The sequence below is a fragment of the Dipodomys merriami genome, unplaced genomic scaffold (genome assembly GCF_024711535.1).
Source record: "Dipodomys merriami isolate MVZ:Mamm:240054 unplaced genomic scaffold, mDipMer1.0.p SCAF_21, whole genome shotgun sequence".
Lineage (NCBI taxonomy): Eukaryota > Metazoa > Chordata > Mammalia > Rodentia > Heteromyidae > Dipodomys > Dipodomys merriami.
Genome location: NW_027203493.1, coordinates 4,266,266 through 4,283,092, shown reverse-complemented (window position 1 = coordinate 4,283,092; position 16,827 = coordinate 4,266,266). Strand labels below are relative to the sequence as shown.

The window sequence follows — 16,827 nt, the reverse complement described above, 5'->3', positions numbered from 1 at the left end:
TGGGCAAGATAATGAGTACATTTCTTATCAAGCATTGCAGCCTCCTCCTTTGTTTACCCTTCACATCCCTTCCCAGCCTCCCCCCGCGGCCCCACCCAATCTTCCCCCTCCTCCCAACCTCCCTCCCCCCACCAAAGTTGTAAAGTTCGTTTTCAACATGACAACTTGTATTTCTCATTGTTGCAACGGGTCCACCTGTATCCTTAAACGACTTGTTTTTCCCCATCTCCTCTACAAATTATAATGACATCAAATATAGTGAAAGCAGGGGTTATACTGTGGGGGAGGGACATACAAAGCGACAAAGAAATAATCTTATAAATGCATTAGAAACAAATGCATGAAAGAAAAATACGTTTAAATACATATCTAAGAGTTCATTTTCCTAACATCACATTATCTGACCTTTTCTGTTTGACTCATACATATGCTAGATATTGCAAATAAAGGAAACCATTTTAAAAATTCACTCATACACCACAAATGGATGAATGAAGTAAGTTTTAGTAGTCTTTGATAGAAATGATGGATGGAGACTTTAGCGAATGCAGGTATTTCTGTTCAGGATAAGGAAGTATTTTTTTCCCTCAGAGATACATCGAGTACAATTTAAATTTCTAAAAGAGGGTGACAAACTATTTTATTAATCCTAGGATGAAATTTTATCAACATACTGGCACAGACACGAGACATTGATACATGACAGATTTTAACCCTACAAATTCACTGAGGAAGGTATGCAGGATTCAAATAATGTAATGACAATGATTTTATTTTTATTTATGATTGCTATTATTATTTTGGCTTTCTGAGATTGAGTCTTACTATGTAAGACTCATCTCACTTTTTATCCTCTTACTGAGTTCTGGTATGATAGATGGGTCCTACAGTGATATTCTTTGCTCAAAAATAGAATTGTATTCTCTCCTGCTAGGTTTAGAGCAATAGGAAAATGTTCCTAATATGCAGGGGCAAAAATCTCCACTCATGGGAAGAAACTGGGTAGATACACTCATGAAAGAAAATGTTGTCTTTTTGACCACATATAAAAAATGCAATACAAGTGTATTAAGACAAGAGCTGGCCGCTCACGCCTGTAATCCTAACTACTCAGGATTGCCATTCTAAGCCATTTCTTATCTCCAATTAACCACACAAAAACCAGAAGTGGTACTGTGTGGCTCAACTGGTAGAGTGCTAACCTTGAGCACAGAGAATCAGGAATAGATGGCCAGGGTCTAAGTTCAAGCGCAGAACCAATAGAAAAAAGTTAATAAACTTGAACTTTTGGGTCTTGAAATGTAGCTCATTAGTATGTTCCAACAAGCACATGTACCTGCACTCCACATAAGCTCGTAAAACTATATATTACATATGCTAATTTCAAATAAAAATCTTTCATTTCATCAGATAAATCATGCACACATAGTAACAGAAACTTTAAAGATGTTAAAGACATTAACATTGTATATAACAAATCTGTACCTAGTACAGTGTTAACATTTACTATTTTTAAGGGACAAAGTAAAATCCAGATGTGGTGGTGCATTCTTATCATCTCAGCTGTTTGAGGAAAGGAGCCAGCCTATGGCAGAGAAAACTATCAGCAAGAGATGGCTGGCCTTCCTGGCTCATGTTTGCCATCTTAACTACTTGGAAAGCTGAGATCTGAGGATTTAGATTTGAAACCTGCTTGGGAAGACAAATTCAAGAGGCTTTAATCTCCAACTAATCAGAAAAAAAGCTGGAAGTAAAGTTGTAGCTCAAGTAGTAGAGCGGTAGCCTTGAGTAAAAAAGCTAAGCAGATTGGAAGGCCCTAACTTCAAAAGCATTACTGAAGTAAATTCCACATACATAAATGCCCATGCATCAATATGGGTAAAAACATTAAGATAATTCTGTTTTAAAACAACAGGAAATTATGAACAAAGAATACAATAAGAGGTAGCTTATTGATACGAATGCTACTTGTTAAGAAAATATATCAAAGCCCTTCTAACAAATTTGGTATATACATCTATGTCTAGTGTGTGAGGATCTGAATGGATCAATTTAAGAGACAAGGAAACAAGAGACATTTTTGGTGCTGTTTTTGTTTTCTTTTACATTTGTCTTATTTGTTTGTTTATATTTGGGAGGGGAAGGGGAAGAACACCAAAATGTGGAACAAAATACAAGTGGTAACTCACTAGACACTATTGGGTAGTGATAGGAGGGGAAAACTGAGAGAGAGCTACGGAAGAAGAAACATGGTTCAAAAAGAGTTGTACTCATTACTCACTAGCTCATTCATGTAACTGTGAACACTCTGTATATCAACTCTAGAATAATAATAAATAAATTTTTCAAAAAGAAACGTTGTCAAATATATATTCAAATAGTAAGTAAAATATTTAAATACTATATAATTTGCAAAAACTCACAAAAATCTCACCTTTTGTGGTTGGATTTTCTGGAAAATAATTTATACACTACTAAGCACTAATAAAATCCAATGGATAATCAGGAAAAAGAACGTCTGGGAATCCAACCAAAATGACATGGGAACAGGAGAAACATAAACAAGTCATCTGCTCCTTATTGAATTTGAAGAGCAATTATAAGGTCTCTGGTCAGGACTTCAGTAGTCTTTGCTTTTAAAAATAAGTTCACTGAAAAAGAACTATAACCACTGACTCATAACTTAACTACATATTGTTAGTTTCCTATTTGAACTAAGATAGACATAAATCACTTTTCTTAAAGTGTATTTCAAAATGCTTACTAATATGTCAGAGAATAAGGGTATATTCTATCACTATGACCATAACTAATCTTACTTAATAAGTGATTCCTTTGCATAATTTTCTTTATTGCACTTTTTACATCTTTGTTCCTCAGGCTATTGATACAAGGGTTTAACATAGGACTCACAAAGATATAAAACACAGCTACAATTTTCCCTGTTCTACAGATGTCTCAGAAAGGGGCCTCAGGTACATTCAGAATAGGGTCCCATAAAACACAGTGACCACTGTCAGAAGGGACCCACAGGTAGAGAAGGCCTTGTGCCTCCCCTCTGCAGAGCGCATATGCAGAATGATGGTGAAAATGAAAATATAGGAGATGAGGATGATGGTGAGTGAGCAGCTGAGGTTGGAACCAGCCACCACAAACATGGCAGTTTCTTTAACAAAGGTATCAGAGCAAGCAAGACCACGAGGGGAGGGTCTGCACAATAGAAGTGGTTGATCTCCTTTCTAGATCTAGCTATCTCTGAACTCATATTTTGCTGTTTGCTTCTGCTGTTTCAACTTCCTTGAATGATGTCCTCAATAGGGCCCCTCTGTTTTGTTGCCATTAGATTCCTTTGACATCAGCCCTCAAAACAGAACTATCTTTTATGTATCATCTCTGATCCAGGCCAGAATGACATTCAAGTATTCAAGTCATGTCACAATGGAAACAGAAATAGCTCTAATAATAACTGTTGAATTTCAATATTTCTGGGTTCACTGTTATTGAAAATTAGAAGGGATATTGACTCAACTTTTGTTCCAAATCTTGTCTCAACAGAGGTCTACATGGAGGAGGCAAAAGCCCAAATGACTGGCAGGACAGCAGGAAAATTTGGGTTTGACCTTGTAACTTAGGACTTTGTGGTCTTTTCCTCTGTATTTTTGTAACCTAGATACAGCAGAGGTATGGAGTAACTCTTCTCTTTCCTTCCATTTTCAAGCTGTGGCGGCCTCAATATCTATATCAGCACCTAGGAGAAGAGTATTGCTATGCATTAACAACCAGGTGTCTTTGATAAGTCTTTTCAAAAGCATCACCAGACAGAATGTCTGACTCTGAAAAGGAACAACTGGATACTTGGATGGACATGTTACATTGTAATCCCATTGTCCAACCTTTTGACATTCAGATATAAATAAAGATCCTATTAAAAAGGCAAGATACAAATAAAAAATAAGAAGGAACACCAATCTCCCTTTACCCCAGTGAAGTCGACACATGGCACATGCGGGAAGAGGATCCCACAGCATCCTTCAAAGACTTTCTCTCCAAAGTCATTCACTCCTCTACCCTAGTCTTTTATATCAAGCTCAGAATTCTTTTGCCATTATCTATCTGAGAGATCTGTCAGGAAACATAAATTCTTGTTGTTATCCCTAGCACATTCCAAATGTCAAATGCCATCTCTATGATTTTCAACAGCCCCACCTCAAAAGATCCAATCAAAAGCTAAAGGTAGAGATCACTGCAAATGTCAGGAACTTCAAAGAAACCTAGAATGATGATTCTGAAAATAATAAAAGATGCATTTTCTTCTTGAAATTAATACAAATTATTTAATTAATTGCCCTCAGAAAAATTGCAACTTTTGCTGTACTGTGAGTGCAAAATTAGATAAGGCTTTGGCCAAATTTTATATCATGAAACATATGCAATGTGATATATAGCCATATCATTTTGATCTGATTTTTAAAAATTTCTCCTAGTAGTAGTCTCCATATGAAATATACATCTATAACTTTACATATACTTTTCATATTCAGAAACACTTATAATTTCCTAGAATGTAATTATAATACAAATATAACTACCACAATACCTCTTAAAAGTTCTTATAATAAGTTATGTATTAAGTGCCAGTCTTAAGCTAAGAAGATAATAAGCCTAGTTTTTTATCTTTGAAAATGAAATTATCTTTGAAAATAAAAAGCTTGGTCAAAATATTTTATTACAATATTTAAAGGCTGGATAGGTGCATACTATGAGTGCCAAACTGATTAAGTATGTATGTCAGGCACTAGTGACTCATGTCTGTAATCATATCTATTTGGGAGACAGATCTAAGGATTGTGGTTCAAAGCCAGACCAGGCAGGAAAGTCCTGAGATAGTTGTGTCCAATTATATATGAAAAAAGCTGGAAGTAGAGCTGTGGCTCAAGTGGCAGGGTGCTAGTCTTGAGAAAAAAAAGAAAAAAAATTAGGGACAGTTACCATGCCCTGAATTCAAGATTCAGGATAGGCACACACACACACACACACACACACACACACACACACACACACACACACACACACACACACACACACACACTCACACACACACACACACACACACACACACACTCAAGTAAAAATTTAAAAAGTGACAAACTAAAAAAAATAGAACATAAACCTGTTCTGAAGCATTTATTATACCAGAAAGAATAAAGGGTTCACAATGTAAATCAAAATTCAAAACACATGTAGAAAATTCAGAACTATTTTTATTTAAGAAAATAATTCCTTAGACATCATGTATAAAGTACAACTGAAAGTAAACTAATACATTTAGTTCAACTCAACAGTACAAAATTTACCTCACATGCACGAAGCCCTAAATTATATCCTAGAATCAAATCACAGGCATGTCTTTACAATTCCACAAGGAATTGCTTCCATTTCTAGGAAATGGAAAATGCAGTTTAAGAATGTTAGTGGAAAATAGCTAAAAAATTTAGATCAATTTCATTTATATCAAATCAAATTCATTAAAACATTGCTATATAATTCTCTTAACACATAATGATAATTGCCCACCAAATGATAATACAATACTATTCAGGGATACAAAATATTAAATTAACATTTGTATTTATCATAGGAAATGGGAAAAATCATTTACAAAAGAGCCTAGTCCAGGAGAATTCAACTTCATAGTATCTGAACATCAGAAATATCTAAAGCAAGAGTAACGTGATATGAAGTGCTGATATTTTGTTTATGAAGTGAATATATTCCTTTATTTTGGGAGGCCATATCATGAAAATATTTTATCAAAAAATTTAAGAAGTGAATTCCAAATTTTGATTATCTAGATAAGTACCAACATAATCACTTGTGGAAATATATTAATTTCTAAAATCAAACAGCAAATGAAAGTGAGTATAAATCATTTCAAAAGATGTAAATATAATAATTAGCATTTTGAAAGACATGATAATAAAGAGATTTAAAATGGAAGATCTTCACAAGTATATATGTGCATATATATGTTTATACATATGTATAAACAGAAAGGCTTTACACCTTTAAGACAGAAGTCAAAGCCAGGCACCAGTGGCTCATGCCTGTAATCCTAGCTATTCATCAGACTGAAATATGAGGATCATGGTTCAAAGCCAGCCAGGGCAATAAAGTCCATGAGACATATCAACAATTAACCACCAGAAAATAGAAGTGATGTTGTGGTTCAAAGTGGTAGAGTGCTAGCTGTAATTAAAAAAAAAAATCAGGAACAGAGCCCAGGTCCTGAGTTCAAGCCCCACAACCAAAATAAATAAGTAAAAGTCAAAGCCATATAGAAAAAATGAACATGATAGTTATAAAATAGAAAAAGAAAAAGGTGTGGATGGGTCCTAGAAGAATTTGGATAAATAATCTTAAAAATGGTTTATTGAAGAGATTTTTATCAACATGAATGCCCATGTATTATATTATTATTATTATCATAACTGCATTCTATTTTAAAAGAACAAGGAATGAGAAAGAACAGGTAAAAGAGACATTGCAAACAAATTCAATCAGAAATCTGACATTTCCATCTACACCAACTTGAATCAGTATATCATATATAAGATATAACTCAGAGTAATGATCTGAGCCAGTCCTAAATTTGTATTAACTATATGATGAGAATGAAACTTCAAGAAAACTTACCTACTATGACAGAACAGTTTATGGAAAATAATTTGAAGGATATGAAGTACAATAAATGTCTAAAGAACTGTCGACAATAGCACTTGGTACTTTAGGTGCAATTATCTATTCTATATTAATTTTGGAGCAATGAAATTTCACATAGTCCATGTATCTATATACTTATATACCTATGTAATCTTAGTTAACATATTTATATAATTTCTTATTTTACAATAGTTCTATATCAGTGCAGACAACACTATAAACTCTGATGATGATGTCGCACATATTTTAATTCCCATATGTGAATTCAAAAGGACAACACGTATTTTTATTCCTGTCCAAAAGGACAATACATAATGAGACAGTAATTTGTTAATTAATTCATTATCTTGCTAAAGAATAAGGATGCCTTTCATACAATCACATCAATCTTATTTAATAAATAATTCCTTTTTGATGATTTTTCTTATTGCATGTTTTACATCTTTGTTCCTCAGGCTATAGATCAGAGGGTTTAGCATAGGACTCACAAAGATATAAAACACAGCTACAATTTTCCCCTGTTCTACAGATGTCTCAGAAGGGGGTCTCAGGTACATACAGAATAGGGTCCCATAAAACACAGTGACCGCTGTCAGATGGGACCCACAGGTAGAGAAGGCCTTGCGCCTCCCCTCCGCAGAGCGCATACGCAGAATGGTGGTGAAAATGAAAATATAGGAGATGAGGATGATGGTGAGTGAGCAGCTGAGGTTGGAACCCGCCACCACAAACATGGCAGTTTCCTTAACATAGGTATCAGAGCAAGCAAGGACCATGAGGGGAGGGTCTGCACAATAGAAATGATTGATCTCATTGGGTCCACAGAAAGTCAGGCGAAGCATCAGGATGGTCTGTGCTAAACCATTTGCAAAGCCATAAATATAAGGAGCAGCAACAAGAGAGAGGCAGACACACCTGGACATTTTGCTAGCATATAGCAAGGGCTTGCAGATGGCCATGTAGCGATCATAAGCCATCACTGTGAGCATATAATAGTCGGTGATGACCAGAGCGATGAAAAAGTTGAATTGGATGAAGCATCCGACAAAGGAAATGGTTTTTCTCTTGGACAAGAAATTAACCAGCATCTGGGGTGTGACAGTGGTAGCATAGCAGAGATCGACAAAGGAGAGATGACTGAGGAAGAAGTACATTGGGGTGTGAAGCTTTGAGTCACTTCTGATTAAGCAAATCATGGTCACATTGCCAATTACCGTGATGAGGTAGACCAGTAAGAACACCACAAATAGGACTGGCTGCAATTCCTCTCGATCTGTCAATCCCAGAAGAATAAACTCAGTTACTACTGTGTGGTTTTTCTTTAACATTATTGGTTGGTCTTCCAATGAGACCTAAAGAAGAGGAAATAAATGCATACGGCTTTGTCATTCATTCGTTATCTCCATCATATGCTCTGGGATATCCTCCTCTTCCTTCCATCTTGTAAAGACACACAACACAAACACTTAAGAAGCACTAATTTAATCTTTTCAACGTCAAGATTCATGTGAAGTTGTAGGGGATAGCTAGATATGCAAATAGAAAGAGAGATGACAGACAGATCGATCAATAGATTGATAGATGACTGTTTATACAATTTCGTGTGTGTACACATTTCTGTTATTGAATATTTATGACATGGCATATGGCAAGGGAAAAGTGTTCCAGAAAGCTCTGTGGTACTGCAATCAAGGCAATAATGAAAAATATTGAAACATAATTCTCCAGTGGTGTTGCTATTAGTCTCTGTTCATGCTTTAAAAAAAAAATTTATTGTAAAGGTGATACACAGAGGGGCCACCTCTTCCCTTGTTTTCCCCAGTTTTTTCCTTCCCAGTGCCCCTCCCCCACAAGTTGTATGGTTCATTTTCAACAAAGTAACTACTGAGTATAGCTGCTGCATTAGTTCACCCTTTGTTCCACCATTTCTATGCATCCCCACCCCTCCCCAGAACCAATAAACTTGGATATAAGACAAAAAATACAGAAATCAAAAACAGTGACAAAAGGGGAAAAACAGGACAAAAATGTTCATTGCAGCCTTGTTTGCCATAGCTAAGGTATAGAATCAATCCAGATGTCCGGTAGTGGAAAAAGAAAATGTGGTTTATTTACACAATGGAATTCTGTGCTTCCATCAGAAAGAATGAAAAGAATGGAAAGACTCCGAAATAATTATATTAAGCAAAGGAATCCAGACTCAAAGAAACATAGATTGCAAGGTTTCCCTCATTTGTAATAATTAGAATGTGCTTATAAACCTACAAGTAAAACCACTGGATAATAAAAGACAAAAATTATTCTTATACATGACAAATTGAACAGGACTTAAACATTCACACAGTGAGACCAAAGGAGGATATTCTTAGGAGAGGATCAATCACAAGGGCCCAATAGCTATATGCATATGCTCATATGCTTAATACCATGCCTTATTTTATTTCTCTTCTTATGAACTCATGGGGACTCATTTCAAGTCAGTAGTATTAACAATTCCTGAATATCTGCCCTCCCTCAGTAGAAATCCTAGGTACTCCCTAGGTAGAAATCCAATCCTTCCATTTCTACTTGTATGGCCTGGGTAAGTTACCATAGTTTCTGCTTTATATTTTTAGTTTCTCAGAATTTGAGTGGTAATGGCAGTTTCTTCTATGTGAGGAAATGAATTCAGGAAAAATCTTTTAAAATATATTGCCATATAATAAGCACATGAAAGATGTTAGCCACTGTAATAAAAGAGCAAGTTGTAAGTCTAGTAGAGACTAAGTATCAAATCAAAGAATACATTCTTAGGAATTATATAGCTAATCCATGGTTTAGATCCAGCAGTAGTTAAGGAAGACCTTTCCTAATTGTAAGTAAACATTGTCAAATTGGAGTTCTCTGTGGTTCATTTTCCTTTCCATTATGTAAAAACCACTCTAACTGGTTGTTCATTTCCATTCATTACAGGTAATAAATGAGAAATAAATTCTATTTTAACAGACACTAATTCATCATATCAGGATTAGCTCCACTGTTTTGTCAGTTGCAATGTTTGTTTTTGTATTTCACAACTTAGAGGGACAATAGTTTATCCTACCTGAGACAGGAAAGTAAATTCACCATGACAGCACTGAGAAGAAAAGCTGGAATCGTTTATAGCAGAATTTCTCTGAGGAAGCAAATCCCTGTGGTCTAATTATTTCTTCCAGAAAGCAATTTTCATTATGAACATGCACTGTCTTCCCATTCTGAAGATGATAAGTTCACTGAGGAAAAGAAGTTTCCCCTACTCTCTACTACCACCAGGGAATTAAATCTCCCAAGAACAATGATGCAATGGGAGTCAGTATATATTTTAGTTCATGTTGAACACCAGTAATATTTTCTCTTAGTTATAACCTCTAATATAGAACCACATACAGCAGAGGTACAAAGTTTTGTGAGTCTGATAAATCAATTCAATTTTCACAAACTCAGGCTAGCAATTGATTTTGAGGTTTCTGTCTTGATCTTTTTGACATGAGCAATTGTTCAAACCTGCAGGGGCATGGTTGCTTTAAAGATAATATAGTTATGCTGAGTTTCGTTTCTTTTCCTCCACACAGATTGAGAGGCATTGCCCTTTGTCCTGTCTTATTTTGTCTACCTAAAGTTATGGACTCAAAAGGAACACTGTGGCAATTGACCACCATGAGGAATCAGCCAGAGGCCAGAGGAAGGGGGCAGGAACTCCATTTCTGTCTCATTCTCTTCAGGATTCAATATGCACATGCTACAGTGGTCACATTCTCATTTGAGGGTCCTTCCCACAGCATTCATTGGGAAAGAAGGTGGCTGGATCCAGTTCTTACTGGGTCTGGTAACCACAGAAGCTTCCCCTACTTGTTCTAGCCTCAGGGTGGAATTTGATTTCTGCCATTAGTCTCTACTTCTTCCACTTTCTTGGATGATGTCTTTGTTCTTGTCTGGATTATCTTTGTCTTTTAACCAAGTTGGATTCCATGAAGTGAGGCAATCTGAGTAGAACTTTCTTTTGTTTTTCTTATTATTATAAGTAGTTGTATACCAGAGATGTCAATTAACAAAGCAGTATGTGAAGATAATACATCTCGATCTTTGTCAGGCCCTTCAATAATCTCATCATCCTTTAACCCACCCTGCCCCTTAAATTTCTTAATTTCATGGATTATACAATGAATTCTTGACAATTCTTCCCCTGTCCAAAGAAGAATTGTCTTTTATATATCATCTCTGACCCAAGATAGAGTAGATACTTGACATTTATCCACCTAATGGTCTGGTTGATAAAATAGCAGCCATAATAAGTTTTAAGGATTTGGGATTTAGCTGGAACCTGGTGGCTCACACCTGTAAACCTGGTTATTCAGAAAGCTGACATCTGGGGATACAGGTTCAAAGCCAGCCTACCCAAGAATATCTGAGAGAATCATCCAATCAACTACAAAAAACCTGAAAGTAGAGGTCTAGCCTTAAGCAAAAAGTTACTGATACCAATAAAGAGAGAGAGAAAGAGACAGAGACAGAGACAGAGAGACAGAGAGAGACAGAGAGAGAGCGAATTTATGGTATGTGTGGTTTTATCATTGTTGAAACATTGGAAGGCCATGATTACTCTCCTTATTGATCCTGCCTCAATTGTGGAATACAAGTAGGAGTCACATGTCACACTTACAAGAAATATTCAAAGGAAGATAGAAAACATGGATTTCAAATCTTTCATATCTAGCAGCATTGTGGAGGAGGTTACTTTGAAGAATTCTACCCCTGCATTTTGTATATACATTTTTCTAATTGGCGGGAGGAAGGAAAATAACAAAATAAAACAAGGATACAGGATCACCCATTGTAATAATAAGACATACAAAATGAACTTTACAACTTGAAAAAGAACTTTACAACTTCTGAGGGGGAAGGAGTTAGGGAAGTGGGGAGGGAAGGGATAATGGGAGAAAAACAAAGGGGAGTAACAATGCTCAACAAGAAATGTAGTCATTACCTTATTCATGTAACTGTAGCTCCTCTGTACAGTATCTTTACAATGAAAAAAATGTTTTTTTCTCTTTTTTTAAAATTTAATTTATTTATTTATATTTTGTGAACATACTGTACAGAGAGGTTACAATTACATGGGCAAGATAATGAGTACATTTCTTATCAAGCATTGCGATGTGAAGGGTTAAAAAAATGTTTTTAAGAGTTCTAGTCCTCAGGAGTTTAGCACTAGGCTGATAGTACATCATGAGAAAAAAAGAAGCCAAAACCATTATTGGCTTTTGTTGTCATAAATTTAAATTTACAATGCTCCCCCCATCTGTAATTCTATTCAGGAAATGATTTAGTAAATTCTGTACAATTTTATGAGAAAGTCTCCCCTAATATTTTAAAAGAAAATAGGGATATCTTCTTCAAAGTTTACAGCAGTGCTGGGGATGTGGCTTAATGGTGGAGTGCTTGCCAAGCATGCATGAAGCCCTGGGTTCGATTCCTCAGTACCTCAAACACAGATAAAGCTGTAAGTGGTGCTGTGGCTCAAGTGATAGAGTGCTAGTCTTGAGCAAAAGAAGCTCAGGACAGTGCTCAGGCCCTGAATTCAAGCCCCAAGCCCCGAAAAAAAAAAGTTCTATAGCGTTGTGACAATTTTTCTCTTTCTTCCATAATTGCAGGAAACTTTACTCTTAAGATATTTACAAAGTTCCTGCGATGATAGGTAGGAATAGGTAAGAATAGGAATAGGTAGGAATAGGAGAAGGAACACAAAATGACTTGGCAATCTCTGAAATGTATTATGTTTATATTATTTATTATTAATGTCAAATTTAATGATACTGAACTTAGTAATAATATTCAATAAAATCTTTAAGATGATTAAAAACTTACACACTTTAATATCAAGTGAATTTCCTTATTCAAATTCATATTTGGTATATGATTTAAACTCTTATAAATTATTAAAGCACATACACAAGGAAATAAATTGACACAAGATAAATTCACTGGCTTAAGCATTTCATTATTATTAAGGTTTAAATTTTCAAATATATTATATTTAATACACACATATAATATATATTTAGATACATGTATATATTAATGTGTATATTAATAAAGCATTAGTATATATGAATATATGTGTATGTTTATTCAAGTTATGGAGAATGGATGTGCTTGCTTTACAATTTGTAAAATATGTAAATAAGTGAAATACAATGAAAGAAATGCCCAATTTTACCTGGAACACAGACTGAATTAAAATGCATTGTATTCATGTCTGAGACAAGCAGAAACGGTCAGATGTTAGGCAAAATGAGCCCCGAGATAAGGACTCAAATGTTTTTTTTTTCTTTCTTGCTATTGTTTCTAACATATTTATAAGATATTTCTTTGTTGCTTTGTATGTCCCTCCCCCACGGTATAACCCCTGTTTTCACTGTATTTGATGTTGGTATAATTTGGGGGTGGGGAAGGGAAAAAACAAATTGTTTAAAATAGGAATACAGGTGGACCCATTGCAACAATGAGATGTACAAGACGTTATGTTGAACTTTACAACTTTGGCGCAGGGTGTGGGGGAGGGGAGGCTGGGAAGGGATGGGAAGGGGAAACAAAGGAGGAGGCAACACTGCTTGATAAGAAATGTACTCATTACCTTGCCCATGTAATTGTAATCTCGATTTACAGGTATTTTCACAATTAAAAAAAAAACTTTGTTAGACTGCAACACCTTTGTACAACTAATTAAAGATAATAAAATATAAAGTCAGAAATACAAAGGCAAATAAATATCTTTTAAATTTAAATAGTGTAGTCCAGTAACACAGAGATTGTTATTTTTTCTTATTGAGTACACTTTCTGAAATATTATTTTGGTATAATTCACTTGCTAAATCAATCAAAATTTCCAGATGGAGGACAGTTTTATAAAAACTACAGGACTGGGATAATTTTGCAAAATATTTCAAAACTGTTGCAATAAAGACAGAAATTCACATGAGCATTTAGGGTTAGTTACAGTGGAGGCACAAAATATCAAAGTACCAAACATTTATGAAAATATCAGGAAAATTATGTGTAAGCAGATAACTCAACAAAATGAGTATTAAAAGACTGAAACACATCCTGACTGATGAGGTACAGAGGCTCAAGAGAGGAGCCGGAGGAATAAACAGAATGATGAATAAAACATATATGCAAATAGACTGAGGAAACTTAAAGGGGAGGGAAAAAGGAGAGTTGGAAAGAAAGTATGATGGAGGGGGCAACTTTATTAAGAATGACGTATCCATTAAGTTCACATGATGAATTAGAAACCCCTGGTAGAAATTTTTGAAGGTGACAATAAATAACAATAACATTTAACAAGTTTCTAAAATTAATTAATAAAATATTTAGTTAATATCAACTCAAATGTGAAATTGCATTTTCTGCTCTTACATTTCAGAACATTTTACTGCTTATAACCTGTACTTACAGGAAAGTAGCTAAAAGTGAGTAAAATATGGTTCAGTATACAGCCATTTAAGTGACTATCAAAATATGAATGAAGTATTCATATCTGAACAGACCCTTCCTTAATATTGATAGTCTCACTTGTAAATTTGATAATAAGTACATGGAAATTATGTTTTATAACATTTTTCATACTGAAAGTGATCAGTGGATCTTTTCCCCAAGAAGGAAATGTGTATACCCATTTCTTTGTTATACGATATCATTCTACACCTGAGCATACAAAACCCAATGAATAGTACCAAATTTCCCTTATTACTTATGTCTTAGTTCAAAGTAATGCATGACATACATAGAGAAAGATTATATTGATGATTGAGTTAAACATACACATTTAAAAAATCTTAGGAGATTATAGACAGTTTATTTCAAATATATATACAAAGTATTATTAAATAGACATAATGTGTTTGAAGATCACTCCTTTGTAGTTTGGAAAAATTTGGAGAAATTCCCCAGCCCAGAAAAGAATGTACTACGTCATCATAGTCACCTGGTGATTTCCAAGAACACAGAGTTAAACTGCAATGTTCTGAAAGAACTTTCCTTTGATCAGTTGTTGCATAGCATGGATGACATCTTTATTTCTCAGGCTATAGATCAACGGGTTCAGCATGGGGCTCAAAAACGTGTAGAAAACTGCAATTACTTTGGATTCCTCCACAGATTTCTCTGAGGGAGGTCTTAAGTACATGCAAAACAGGGTCCCATAAAATAAGGTGACTGTGGTCAGGTGCGAACCACAAGTAGAAAAGGCTTTGTGCCTGCCTTCAGCAGAGCGCATCCTCAAGATGGCTGTGAAGATGAAAACATAGGACAGGAGGATGACAAAGAGAGAGCTTGAGAGAGTGAAGCCAGCAACGATGAACATTGCCATCTTTTTGACATAGGTGTTAGAAGACGCCAACATTATGAGAGGTGGGTCTGCACAGTAGAAATGATTGATCTCCAGGGAGCCACAGAAAGACAAGCGAAAAGTCAGCAGAGCCTGAGAGAGACCATTAAGGAAGCCAAACACATAAGGGAAGGTGACTAGAGACACACACACGTTCCTGGACATCCTGGTGCTGTAATGCAAAGGGCTGCAAATGGCTACATAGCGATCCAGAGCCATGGAAGCCAGGAGGTAGAACTCAGTGATCACCAGGGCAATGAAGAGAAGACACTGGGTGAAGCACCCAGCATAGGAAATGGTCTTGTGGTGGGACAGGAAGCTGTACAGCATATTTGGGGTGACGTTGGAGGAGTAGCAGATGTCCACAAAGGACAGGTGGCCCAGGAAGAAGTACATGGGTGTTTGTAGGTGGGGATTGGTCCTGATCAGCACAATCATGCACAGGTTCCCTGCCAGTGTGATCAGGTAGATGGCCAGGAACACCCCAAACAGGATCTTCTCCAGCACTGGGTTGTCTGTGAGTCCCAGCAGAATGAACTCTGTCATTGTTGTGTGGTTTTGAGAGGACATCCTCTTATCCTTTAAAAACTGAAAGTTAGCAACAATGCAAAGGAAAGCATTCTGATCTGGTTTCTGCATTGATTTCATGCTTTGAGTTCTATGTATATATTCATTCATGCGTGGACAATTAATTTCCTAATCTTAGTAAATGCACTGGATTTGTATGTTAAAATGTTATCCAATATTTACCTCACTTTCTTTTTGTATCTCAAACATACAGACACACACATGCATACACGACACACATACATACATTGCTTTTTCCATAGTTTAATGTTTATATATGAATATGCACTTTTTTTATGTCTATGCACACATTTGTATACATCTTTTAGTGATTTCTGTGTTTGATGTTTCTTTTCAAATATCCTGAAAAAAGCCTACAATGAAGATAATTTTTTAAATGCAATAAGCAGGTTATTTCCATCATGAAAATGAAGAAGGATGTATTTTTGTGTATTTTAATGCAGAATAAAATATTTACATTCAGCATGACATTTCACTTAAAATAATTACTTATATAGCTTAGCTTCATTCAGAGAACAATGAAATTATCCACATTAATTTACATATATGACTCAGCTTCTCAATCAAAAATTGTTCTATCTGACTTTGTCATTGATCCACCCATTTATTCAATGGTATTGTAAAGCTGGATTTTTTTCTTTGTCACATAATACATTGTTAAGTCAGTGACCAAGTATACAGCCAGTCAGAGCACATTTTTAACAGTAGAAAAAGGAAGATCTTTAACACATAAACAAAACATCAATTAATGTGTTTTAGATCAAATCAATGTCTAATGAAGAAAAATGTCTAATGAAGAAAAATGTTTAATGAAGAAAAATATTACTTATATGATCACAAATGTAGAAAGTAACCTACCTATAGATGTCAACCCATCCACATAGCAGGCAAAGAAGGTGAGATTTATAATGCTTTTATTTGTTCCAGTTCCTTCAAGTTTCTAAAAATAATACTCAAGGCCTAATTTTTTTTAATTCTCTGAAGCATACCTTTAATTTGATGCCTTAAGGAGCTACGTCTCCCTGGAGACCAAAGTCTTCTCCTGATATTTATGTGCACAATATTTTATATGTATATGTCAGATTTTAGTAACAATAGAGACACTGAAGCAT

The 16,827-nt window shown here is 35.3% G+C and overlaps 2 protein-coding genes across 2 annotated transcripts; both read right to left on the bottom strand.

Moving 5' to 3' along the window:
• Nucleotides 1-7,109: 7,109 nt before the first annotated feature.
• LOC138833580 (olfactory receptor 5M5-like) lies at nucleotides 7,110-8,048 on the bottom strand. The gene has a single exon (XM_070031860.1). It carries the CDS (start codon nucleotides 8,046-8,048, stop codon nucleotides 7,110-7,112), a length of 939 nt encoding a protein of 312 aa, XP_069887961.1.
• Nucleotides 8,049-14,749: 6,701 nt separating this feature from the next.
• On the bottom strand, nucleotides 14,750-15,697 carry LOC138833578 (olfactory receptor 5M10). The gene has a single exon (XM_070031859.1). It carries the CDS (start codon nucleotides 15,695-15,697, stop codon nucleotides 14,750-14,752), a length of 948 nt encoding a protein of 315 aa, XP_069887960.1.
• Nucleotides 15,698-16,827: the final 1,130 nt, after the last annotated feature.